At 38.8% G+C, this 13,011-nt stretch overlaps 1 protein-coding gene across 2 annotated transcripts in view; it reads right to left on the reverse strand.

Moving 5' to 3' along the window:
- NLN (neurolysin) overlaps nt 1–13,011 on the reverse strand; it is a 33,458-nt gene extending 20,447 nt beyond the window's left edge. For both annotated transcript variants that reach the window (XM_071731712.1, XM_071731713.1), the window contains exons 1-3: nt 12,854–13,011; nt 3,865–4,121; nt 1,282–1,430 (exon numbers count right to left, since the gene is read on the reverse strand). In XM_071731712.1, coding sequence (XP_071587813.1) covers nt 1,282–1,430; nt 3,865–4,121; nt 12,854–12,885 — 438 coding nt within the window. In that variant the 5' untranslated portion in view covers nt 12,886–13,011. The remainder of the gene's footprint in view (nt 1–1,281; nt 1,431–3,864; nt 4,122–12,853) is intronic.

Below are 13,011 nucleotides of genomic sequence, written 5' to 3' on the forward strand. Positions count from 1 at the left end.
CCCTAGATACTATCAGAAATTCCTGTAAACTAAAAATAGATAGACACACAGATATGGCAGGCTAACCCTAAATGTATCCAGGTGTACTGCATTGGAGATGGAGAAAATCACAGCAAATAATAAATATACATCAAACTGTTTAATTAATGGCAACAGAGTGGGGGGAAAAAGTCAACGTAAGGCACAGGAGGAATCAACAGAAAGCACAATCTACCAATGCACAACAGAAGGTCCTCAAAATGGCATTTTTAAATACCTGCACAAATAACAAACAACAATACACAGCTAAAGAATAGCACTTGAAAAAGTGCCTAGAAAAGAGGAATAGAAAACAATGGCACTGGAATGCACTGTAATAAGGTGCTGCAAATATTGTTCTGGTTCACAGAACAATAGTTCACAGTGGTTCCACACTGCAAAAAACACTATCAGCTCCAAGAAACAGAGGTCCAATATATTATCTGCATCACAAGAAGGATAAAAATTGGTGGGGTTGAAAGGGAATATTCGCATCTGAAGAGCAGAATTGCACATCAGATAACATCCTTGCCTTATCTTTAAATTACACTTTTGGAAAATAATTACTAAATGTCACTAGACGTACTTGGATTAAAACAAATGTTCATCCTGTTTGAGCTACCAAATAAACAGTATAACTGAAGAGTAAAAGATAGTGGTAGGTGCTCCGTTAGAAGGAAAGCTAAAGAGAAACACAAATGGGACAGAATCTGGTTCTAATGTATCTTTTGACTTAGTTTATTTTGAGGCTAGGCTTAAGCAACGTATACTGAAGAGCATATAGTGTAGCTGTCTATAATTAGCAGATCAAGAGATGTTATTCTGGTGGTCATGTGGTATGTGTTCTCATTAATTTTCATAACTTGCAACTCAACTTTAGAATTTAAAATTCATAACTTCTGTAAAGCATGCTTTTGGACACAATTTCAGAAGCAGGATAAGACAGCCTACATACATTGATTTATCACCTCTTTTCTTCCTAAGCCCTTGGTGATGCCTTGGGCAAGCCAGTTCAGGGGGATCAGCCAGCAGAAAACAATATACTTTTTTTTCTCCTGATGAGTGTCCTAATGCTAGTTTAGCTTCCTTCTACCCATTCATTGGAAGATAAAACAAAAGTAAAAGCTACTGCAATGCAAAGAGGATGCACACACCTAGACATAAGAGGCAAAGAGCAGGAGCACCAGGTTACACTGGCTTAAGATTTGTGGAACCTACATTTTATCTACAATTCAAAAGTTGTGTAGAATCATTGTGATTTACCTGCAAATAAACAATCTTCTGAAATACATCTTCTCTCATGCTCATCTCCACATCAAAATTTGAAAGCTTTTTGTCAGCTTCTGTACTTGCTAAGCGCACTTCTTTGTCAGGTGAAACGTGCTGGGGAAAATCCAACATGCTTCTTTCCACTGTTTAAATAAAAGGAAATGAACACTCACACAGAAGACTGGAAACATTTTAAGGCTAAGGAACTTCTCCCCTTCTGATATTTATAGAAGGCATAAGAAATAAGTACTCAAATCAACCTGTCATTTCAGATAAGGCTTGAAGCAAATGAAGTCATTACAGATAGTGTAAAAATTGATAGGTGAAAGGACAAACATGCACACCATTATAACAGATAAACATTTTTACAGAAATTATCTATTATCCAAACCCAGTTATCATCTTTCTTCTAAAAAATCAGCTTGAAGGTATATAAACGTGACACGTGATTTTTGAAAGATAAACCATCTGTAAGTGTAGACAGCTGCTTTCATGTTAGCATTTCAAGTTAAAAGCTCTGAATCTTTCAAATGGGCCCATCTGTCCTGAAGTTATTTTAACATTGCTACAAGAACAGTGTAGTGACAAATCCTCATTTCTTCTGCATTTAAGGAAACACAATAAGGGAAACACAGAAGATGCAGTCTGTCCATTCTGTACTTTTAGAGATCAGATGCTAGGCAATATTGCTTTGATAGAATACATTCATTTCTAGAATGAGTGTATTCTATGAGTGTAAAATGAGTGTATTCTATGAGTGTAAAAGAGTAAATCCTTGTTTACTGGACGAAAATTTCATCCTACAATGCCACTGAACAGAAGTGCTAAAATAAAAATTAATCATTATAACCAGATGAATGAACACTTCAAAAGCAATTTTCTCCCCTCCACCTCCCCAAAAGAAATCTTTAAAGAAACCACATTTTAGGATGATTTAAAGCTTTGTAGTTTTATGCAATGTGAACTTGTTTTATCAAACCCTGAGATACTCTTAGCCCTTCAGAAACCTTTGGAATGCAAGCATGGGCATATGGTTCTTCACAAATTCCATGGAAAACCTCCCCCCTTCCAACTCCCTCTTTCTGTCCCCATACCAAGAGATGTCAAAATTACGAAGTGAGTTTTTGCAGCTCCAAGTGAAATGTAAGGCCTGTGGTCATCTATGTCTCTTCAGATAATAAGCTCCAGTTACTGGAGTAGGTCTTTCATGTACATGTGAAAGGGACACACAGGCCTTACAAATCCCAGATTCTAATGGAAGCCTTGTTGTGTTAATGTATCCTTATCATACGCAATGGGCTGTTTCTCAGGGAAGTCCTGGCAAGCACACATGCACCTTCCAAGATAAGCATCAAAAGCTTAAATATGACCCACTACTGCAATAGCATGTGGAAGGAAAAAGTACATCTTAGAAGATAGTGGCTATGCTAAGAAGCTGATTGCCACTATTTTCTAAATCAAACATAATTTTCCTTATAATTTACGGTAGTTTTATACCTTAGTGAAAAGACTTACAATAAGTATACAAAATACACTGGTACAATAAAACTGAATCTGGCAGGAAGAAGATTAGTCAGTCCTCCAGCTAGCATCAATTCTAGTCAATTCACTGGATGTACCTAAATTGGAATTCTAGGTAATGTGGTAATTCTAAATAATATTACACTGCAATCATGAGAGCTGCAAGCTGTTCTCTTCTGATAAGCAAAATTTTGCTGTGAGTCAAGATGGCTGTTGTCAGCCCTACTGTTATTACAGCAGATTTTTTCAAGGATTTAAGAGAACTTGGTATTTTATTACACTGAATACTTCAAGTGTCATGCAGCCACTACCTGATAGGTTTTGCAAAACAAAGCCACCCAAGACACATTTTTATTTTTCCCATTTCCTCTAACTGACAATTATTAACAAATTAATTGAATGACTTATGTTTGACCATTAAACCCCATCCATGTATCAGCATGTCTTAATAATTCATTCAGATACATCTGTATGTGACTGCATGACCAACACCTCTCCCTGGATTCTTGAAGGCCTTTCAGGTCATAATATAAAAGTGAGCAAGTAAAGCAGTCTTTCAAAAAAGTATTCAAAAATTCTCCCATTCTCAGACACCATATTTTCTCCACTGGGAGCTTATTAAACATTAACAATTGTTCCATTTGACTTGCTGGTCTCGGATTCTGCAGTGTCTGAAAATCACTGCTTACCACTGCGTACTTAGTGGACCACAGACCTGGTCTACACCATTGCATGCTGTCCCCTAGTGGTTGTACACAGCTGGAAAGAAAAGGTACCTGTGTGGAGCTTCATATGCAAAAAACCCAGGTTCTTTCGATGCACTAGAGAAAAACGGGCACGGGTTTGCTGTCCTTATTTTTGTCTCTAGGACAAAGCAGCAGAACTTTGTTGTTGAACATGTTACTGGTGAGAGGATACTGTGATGAGAGGACCCTTGAGAATTCTACACAACAACAGCATGATGCAGAATTGTAAACAACAGCTATGTTTTCTCAATTCCTCTTTATGTGCAGGTGGCATGTGCTGTGGAATGAATCACAGAAAATGTACACTAACCTGCATATTCCACTTCTATATCTGCCAAGGTCTGTATAGTATTTTCATGTGTTACTTCCCCAATATCAAGTGTCCCGACACTGTCATACACATGCTTTGTCTTCCTGATTAGTTCTTCTGTTCTTGTTCTGATCTGCTCTGGTGACAGGTCCCATCTCAAAAGGTTTCGGCCTGATGCTATATAGGAAGAAGCCTTGAGCTGGTTGGTGATTTCTGCTCCTAATGTCATTCTGAACACAAGCCGTGGCCCAATGGACCTGAAAGCATAAAAATAATCTTTGTATAGTAAGATTATAGTTCAAGAAATAGGTTTTGGTAAGCATTAAAAAAAGGCAACAGACTTTTAATAATCAAACATTTTTAGAAACAAGAACAGACTCCTCTTAGAGCCACAGCATATCCAGCAGGACCATACACAGCCACTGCCCCTATCACTTAAGTCTAATCTTAAATAAACCAGAGGTCTGTCTCCTACCTTTTCCATGCAGAGAATAACTAAGTGGGATACTAAGAGGATAAAACCTCTGGTATTGACAAACCCAGACACATCAGATTACTATTCAGTCTTCTAAGAAAAAAAGAATTAGTGTTACGGAAACTACAGAAACAGACAGTAATTGCATTTTTGAAATAAGTAATGAAGCCCACTAAGTGATTTGTATATTATGAAGACCAAAACCATGAAAGATGCACAAAATAAGACAAAAAATATTGATTTGCTCATTTGTTCATTGCAACAAATAATTTTACATTTATATGGGATGTCTGCCACATAATCAACCATGGGAGGAAAACTTTTGTAAGTCAGCTACATTTTAGCTTTCTCAGAAAAGGTTACATATGTAACTAATCCTAGTGTGCTGCACAAACAACGCTGCCTTCTTACTAACCTTTTTGCACAATATTAAAAAAAAAGTTATTTTGAACAATGAAAATAAATATAAATTAAGAAGATACTGGTTTCAGAAGTACATGCTTCTGCCCTCCCACCCCAACAGAACAGTTCTTAGCTTGTTTGTAGAAAGGAGAATGATAGACTCAGGAATGGACTGAAGTGGGGCTAATAGAAACACAGTCAAAAATTTGTTCACTTGGCAACTACATTAGTAGCTCAGGTACATATGAAGTAGTTGCTGAGGAAGTTAATAATTTGATAGTAGTTAAAAGGTTGCAGGAATAAAACTTGCTGCAATGCTTAGTACCCCAGGGGGATAATAGGAACATTGTAGGAGGGAACTCTGGCTAGAAGTGACTTACCACCCTCCTTTCTTTCTAAGGTGCACAATTTAAAAAAAAAAAAAAAAAAAAAAAAAAAAAAAAAAATTCCTATGCTGTTATGGTAATAATGACAACTTAGAATTTTTAGCATAACTAAAGAAATACAAAAAAAATAGACAGACAGCTTGACACTACAAGAGCTATTACTTAACACTATTTTACATCAAATACCTTTTCCCTTAGTGCTAGCCACTGTGCCTCAATTAATTTTATTGCAAAACCACTCTGATATGTGCAGAAGTGCTCAAAGAGGTTTTGACATGCAGCATGCATAATAGGATAGGCAATTTTGGCCTGAAGGAAAAGCAGAACAAAGCAGAAGAATGAAATGCCCACTATCTGAAAAGAGCTGCATGTAGGATGTCTTTTGGAAGGCAGGGTTTTTTGTGTGTGTGGTGGGGTTTTTGTTGTTTGCTTGGGTTGTGTTTTTTTTTTTTAAGTCTCACTTATACATAAGAAAAATTCTCTGGAAATAGCCGAACCAAAATTATTTTTATGCAAGACAAAAATGAAGGTCAACATTTGTATCTATGCTTTACTTCGAGAAGTCTTTTCTTCTTGTTACTACAGTTATACTGATGATTTAACTCTGAAAAAAAGCCTGAATAAAGAATATTCCTTCTACTTCTGTTCTATCTCCCTTGATACTAACTCAATTCTAACATTAATGCCTTGGCAGATTTTCCACTGGGCCACTGAAACTCTGAATCTCAGAAGTTCATGCTAAGTGAACTTAGCTACTACTACTCATGCTACTTCCATGAAAGCAAAAGGTTAATTATTAGCATTCACTGAAACATTAATTTCCCATCCCCTTAAAACCACTGACTTCTACTCTGAATCTATAAATCCATTAAAGAATACAACTCTGTTAAGTCATGGACAGCTTTCCATTGGACTGCCCTGTGTCTAGTGCAGTTCTGGTACAACCTCATGGGAGCTGAGGGGAATCCTGCTCAGAAGTAGGTTTAAGACTGTACTCCACTCCCTCTTTCCTCCAAACCCTGGACATCAGAAAGTATAGGAAATGTGCAGTAGTGCCTTCAGATATTCCGTTCCTCCCTTTGCTGCTCATGTGTTCCCCTGTTACACCACTCCATCAAAACCAGTTTAATTCAGCCTATGAGTCTCATAATCTGTTTGATGTGTGACTTCAAAACAGTTGTGCCTGCCTAAACAAAGGATCAAAAGTGTTAATAGCCACCTAAGCTTGCTTGACTGCTAGAAACATGTGCTAGAAACATGGATCTAGTCTACCAAAAGAAGTCTCAATATGATCACTGCCATTAAGCATACCATTTACATGCCTCAAAGTAAAAAGTGCTATTGATGCCAAAAAGCAATACTAACTGAGAACAAATGAGAAGAAATTGGTCAAGAATACATGCAAGCTAGAATTTTAGAGAGATGTTTGTAGCATTCAGGGCAGTGAAATTCTGAAGCAGTTGCCCAATAATCACCAGGAAGAGAAAAAACCTCCATTTACAGCATGGGGATTGACCAGTTTATAAAATACATCATATTAAATGGTTGCCTAAGGTAGCACAGGACTAGACTTGATCACTCCAGCTGTCTCTTTCAGTTCCTATGTTCCTGTGAAGTCCTTCCAAATTAAAATACCTTTATTTACATTGCATCTTTACAATTAATATCTAACTGGCCTCTGCTGGCAATCTGAACAAGCCTTTTTCCTTGTGTGACTCCTATGGCACCTCAGAGTATCAGTGGAATGACATACAGGCCAGACTTAAATAAATTATGCATTGGTACACTGCTTCATCCACCTATGGGAAGTTCAGGAGGAAAGGCACAGAAGTTTTGGTTTTGGATTTTCAGTTACAAAGACTATTACAGAAGCAATTGTTTTTTACAGATTATGGTGTTAATCTGCCAATTCCCAAAGCATTAAGAATTATAATTCCTACCAAAATGAGTGAGTTGAAAAACAACATAAAAGCTTAGTAGCTTCCTTGTAACGATGATTCTTAAGAAGGAAAAAAAGCTTCTAAGTTACAGACTGCAGTCATGACTGTCTTTGCTAGAATGCCAGGTAATTTATTTTACCAACAAATCTACAATTCAATTACTTACTGCTTCTGGGAAATACAAATTTGATTTGATTTTAGAAAGAAGAAGAACCTTTATCATACTCCACAGCAAAACAGTGACCAACATAACTGCTACAAAAGCAAAGAGAAGAACTGAATTTACAGACTGATTTTTAACTTGTGCAGTTATTTTATACATATTCAATATTAATGTATTTCAGATTTATGTTTAGAAACATTTCTGTGACTGGAACATACCAAGTAACCTATTGTTGGCATGATCCATAAACACTTTTAAATTAAGAAAGCCACAAGCAGCCAAGAATAGTACCAGTTCTAGAAAACAACACAAAACCCTGCAAATTTATCCACATTATGATCCTGCCACTGATAATAATTTTATAATCCAGTCAAAATTTAAGCCTCCTGTCTCATTTAATTGTAATCACATATGGATAGCTGTGACCCTGTCCAAGACCCTTTAATGGTGCTTACAGCTTTCAAATTAATTTTCACCTAAGCAATTTTCATTTGCCTAAGTGGCAACGACAAGTATAATTTTATAGATTATAAAATGTATTAACAAATGTGTTTCTGGGAAACACATACAGACCAGTTCACTGTACTTGCTAATAGGGCTCACAGTTTTGTGTGTGTAGACACACACACACACATAAATCACAGTATATCAACTTAATATAGGATGCAAAAGTCTATTCTTTGCTGACAAAAGATCTGGGATAACTGCTTCAGGAGCAAAGAGAGAAACAGCATTTTAAAAATGTCAGGTAATTTAGTCATGCTGTTCTTGCTGCATCTTATGCACGCTTCAGGGGTCCTTCCTACAGATAAAGGGAAGAGCAGATTTGCAAATCAAAATGAACACAATGAACAACTTTTTCAAAGTAATTTACTGTTCAAAGCTTTGCCGAAAGCTCCCAAATTAAAACTGAGAACAACAGTAGGACCATTTTGGTCTCAGTCTTTTGAAACAGTAGATCTTGGTTAAAAAGCAAAAACCACGTAACACTTCCTAGTCCTACAGGCTGCAGAAGAAGCAGCGCTGCACGTTGGAAGCCAGCACTGAGCATGTGACGACCGCATCCCTGATGTACCTCCCTCCCATCAGCTTCCACAGGGTCTCAGCATTTTGACTCCACCTAGCGGCTTTCTTAAAAATGAACAAAAAAACCGCACCCTACACACGTCCCCTTACAGGAATAAGAAAACTGAGAGTTTGCCTGAGGACAGTTGTTTGGTTTAATACTTTAATATTATGCCATATGTTGGCATCTCCCTGAAAGTAATACTCAGGAGCTACCTAGCATATGTATTTACTAGCAAACAGGTATGGTTTAAGCTCATTTTTAAGCCACGTATGGAAGGGAATTTTTTTTTTTTTAATACATGGAGAATTTGAAAAGCATTTCAGTAACAAAGCACAGTAAGTATTTAGCAGGATCTAATATCATATAAGATATATTGCATTTAGTCTGTGTTCTCAGGATGGATTTTAAGAAGGAAATTTAATAGACTAAAAATCTCTGTATTATTTAGAGATCCTTAATTCTTGCTTGAATTTTACATGTATCTCCATATTGTTTCAGTTTTGTCTCACAGTTTCAGACAAGAAGCAGTTGCATATTTTACAGTAAAGCAAGGAAAAATCAAGCAAAGTAAGCAGAGCACTCTGTAACTCAAGTCAAAAACAAGAACAGGGGGAAAAATTAAAAAAACCCCCAGACTCCAAGAAAAAACAAGCAAAGTACAGTTCAATAGCTCAAAGTGATTCATGGGGCAGTATTATTTCAGTTGAGCCAAAGGAATCTAATTACAGCCCCACAATATAAGTAATCCTGCAGCACAAGTCCTTGTTCCACTTCGCTTCTCAGTGCTCCCATCTGTTTGGCTGTTGACAATGTATGGAACAGTGAATACATGCCTTGAATTCCTCAGCCATTTTCCCTAGAAAAGTACTGCTCCCTGTATCATGACAGTGTTTGGCACAGACAGATCTCACTACAGCAAGAGGATAGCATGTTCAGTACTTTCTGATTTAAAGCTCCATAACTCCAATTAGAGCCTCCTTAAAACAAAAAAACAAAACCCAAAAACTAGTGCCTTCTAACACAAAGCCTTAACAGTGTGCCTGCTCAACACCACAAACTATGCAAGCAAATAAAGCCTGCTTTCTGCTGTGGCTTTTGAGTGAATGGTGACTTAAGACACTGAATGCTTCCCAGGATGGTTCCAGGCCAGCATGGTAAGAACAGCCAAGGACTTCACTCATTTAACATCCTATGGTAGAAAGAGAAACTGTCTCCATTAAAGAAAGCACTCTCCTAGAGGTGATGAACACACATCCCTAATAATATTTTGCTAAGAGACAAATATCATTCTCCTCACTGTCACCTTGTCTTCCCTGATCAAAGTTCATATAACATGTACTAGAAAACAGTCTCCTCTACAGAGGGAGATCCTAACCCACAAATCTACTGGAATTCTTTGGAGAAGTCACAACAGAAAAAGATCAGTTAATACAATCTATTGGATTTCTGAAGACTGTTGACCAAAAGGTTCTAAAGAAACCATGCTGCTGTGCAGTGAGAAGGGAGATCCTCTTATGGATAAGTGGTTAAAAGGTAGGAAGCAAACAAATGGCTGCTCATTTTTCTGAACGGTACTATGTGACCAGTGGAGCCCTGCAGTGTGCTGTATTCTTCTATGTATTTATACCTCCTCTACAAAAAGGATGGATTAATGAAATGCCAAAACTTACTGATGACAATGCAGTGTACAAAAAGATTTGAAAGAATGTCACAACACTGAGTAGTTTAAAACAACTAACAAGTGAATTTAAGCCTTAATAAATGTGAAGTAACACACACTTCTTACTTTATATACATGGTGATGAGCTGTGAGCTGATAATTTTAGATACATGGTTTAAAAAAACAATCCAAGAAGCAGCTGAAAAGGAGATGATAGGATTTAAGAGCAGTAGAACAGAGAACAAAATACAAAGATGCATTATAACCATTATATGACTCTCAAATAACATGAAGCACACAGGTACTCTGTGTTGTCCTTCTTTGTCCCACCTGCCCAAGCCTTTCCTTTTCTATTAAGCCATTATGAGTTGCACTGAGTAACAAGCTATTCAAAGAACAACTAAATAGACTGGGATTCTTCACACTGGAGGGAAGAAAGGGGAAAAAAAACCCCAAAAAGATATAGAGAAAAAAAGAGGACGTACTTCAGAGATCTATACAATCATGAAAAATATGGAGAGAACAAACAAGGATCAGTTTTTCCTCATTGCCTCTTAACATAACTCACATCAGACACATCATAACTCACAATGTAACAGACATCAAACACTGATTTAGGGGGCAGTTTCCATGTAAAAAGTTATTACTGGGTAAATTTCTGTACAAAATTGTACGAGGCAACAGTTTTTCTGTCAGAAGGTCCCCGATACCCAGACTGTTGTGAAAAGATAGTTCTGAATGTTCATCCTACCTTACATGCTTTCTGAGGTACCTGACCCTGGCTCCTGCAGAAGAAAGAACAGACTTTTGAACTTGCCCAAACCATTCAAAAGAAATCTTTGCAAGCCAGGAATTTCTCCCTTTATAGAGAGGATCACAGAAAAAGAAAGTTACCAAAAGACATTATTGAATTGCTTAGTGTGGTCCAATTGGTGCTCCATGGGTCAAATTCAGTCCACAAAATGCTCCTGAGTACAACATCTTTGTCTCAGCCAGCCCAGAGAACAATTTTGTTCTACAAGCTATACCTAATAGACAAACTATTCTGCTAGAGCCTGCTGTAGTTAAAAAAGGTGTCAGCTGTTGCTTTTAATCCCAGGAGAAAAAATGCCATTGCAGTACATAGAGGAGGCTGTTCATTCCATGGAGAACAAGGAGAGGGAAAAATGTTCCAAGTGTTTTATAAGAGTATCCTCCAAAAATAAAAAGGCTGTGCTTACTTAATACATCTCCATCTTAAACTGCCTTTTTTTCATGCATTTTATTGAATGAGTAATACAATATTTTGGATTCCCATAAGAAAATTATTTAATTTGAAATAGCCTCCCTCCCAAAAGATGCCTATTTTAACAAAAATAATCAAACTCTTAATGTAAGTGTGTAAGACATGATACTAGAAAACTTGCTAGCAACTGTCTTCTTTTTCTCATTTTAAGATACCCTTGGGAAAAACAGAAGCTAAGAATCTTTCATACTCAAGGTTTCTGCGGCCAATTCATTAACTTTTGACAGTCAAAACTCACTGTTAAGCATTTAAGATGACTCTTTTTGAAGCAGTTATTTGGGCACACTCAGATGATGGCTGGAAAAAAAAATCACAATTGACAAAGAGCTGTTATCATTCCACACTGCACTGTGTGAAGGAAGCCTCTTCAGTTGTAAATGTAAATTGTAATAAAAAATAGACCTTTTTTCCCATAGAGAAAAAAAAAAAAATCCATCTTTCTTTTCCTTTCTTTTCTTCTTTTTATTGAAAAAAATCTGTAGGACAAACAAGGACACTCAACACAAAACATGGGAGTGCATTGAAAATGACTATACAGAAAGAATGTAAATGGATATTAGTAATGTAAAATTGTTGTGCACTTTACTCAACACCAGTCAATTGGTCAATTACTTTACAACAGCAGGAACTTTGTGAAAAGAAAATATTCTGATTATATTTTCTACCTGCAAGTACCCCTAAATCCTAATTCGACCTGAACAAAGGCTGTGAAATGGTACATTTTATGCAGTAAGCACCCAACTGTCATTTCTCAAAAGTCCACAAGAGGTAACCATGTTTTTCATTTTACACTCAAATTCAGCTCCATTCTCATTTCCACAACGTATTCACAATGTGACCCTCCTACTATTTTCATGCTTCCCATTCTGTCTCGTCCTCTGCCTTCATTCTTCTGCTCCCTCAGTGTCCCCAGGGATGCTCATTTGCCTGGTCCACCCAGAACTGCCTACAAGCCTTGATGCACGTTGGTTTTCTGGGTCCATTTAAAGCTAGTGCGCAACACAGAGAAAATAATTAATCCCTTAATTAAAAACCCTTCAGTGGTATATTAGCACTCACCCTCCGTACAATGTGAAAGGGCGACACACCTTTTCCTAACGCTATTGAAACCGCGTAGCTCCGTCTCGCCTCACACACACCTTGCTGGAGAGCCAGGCTGCAGCCCCAGCCTTGCCTCCTCTATTGTCTCCCTGGCCGCTCCTCCCGCGGTACGGCTGACAGCAATCATCAGGACCCCTCCTCACCCGCCCTGCCCACCCCAGGCCGTACATAACTGAGGTTATTTCAGGGAGAAAAAACACGCCAGAAGCCGAGGCAATAAACCCCACAGACTGCGAAGTTCCCTGCCCGGCCCCTGGCAGCACGTCCTGCAGTCCACCGCCCTCCTCCCAGCTCCCGCATGGGGGCAGCCAAGCCCCACCGCCGGTGCCACGCCGGGTCGCCCGGTCACACCGTCACACCGCAGCCCCGGCTCCCCCGAAGGACGAGGACCGCGGGTGCTCCGGAGCTGTCACGGCTTCCAGTCAGGCGGACCCGCTCGCTGCAGACCGCTGTCCGTGAGGCACCTCCGCTCCCGTGGCCGCGCTGCCACCTGCCCCTCCGCTCCTACCTGCGAGCCGCGCCCGCGCACAGGGACAGCATGGGGAGGAGAGGTCGAAGGAGGAAGGTTCGGCTTCAGCCCCGCTGCCGCCCCGCCCTCTCGCCGGCCGCCGGCACCACCCCCGGCCCCCGCGGCCGCCAGCATCCGCTTCCGCCCCCTTCGCACGC

The sequence above is a fragment of the Heliangelus exortis genome, chromosome Z, assembly GCF_036169615.1.
Source record: "Heliangelus exortis chromosome Z, bHelExo1.hap1, whole genome shotgun sequence".
NCBI lineage: Eukaryota > Metazoa > Chordata > Aves > Apodiformes > Trochilidae > Heliangelus > Heliangelus exortis.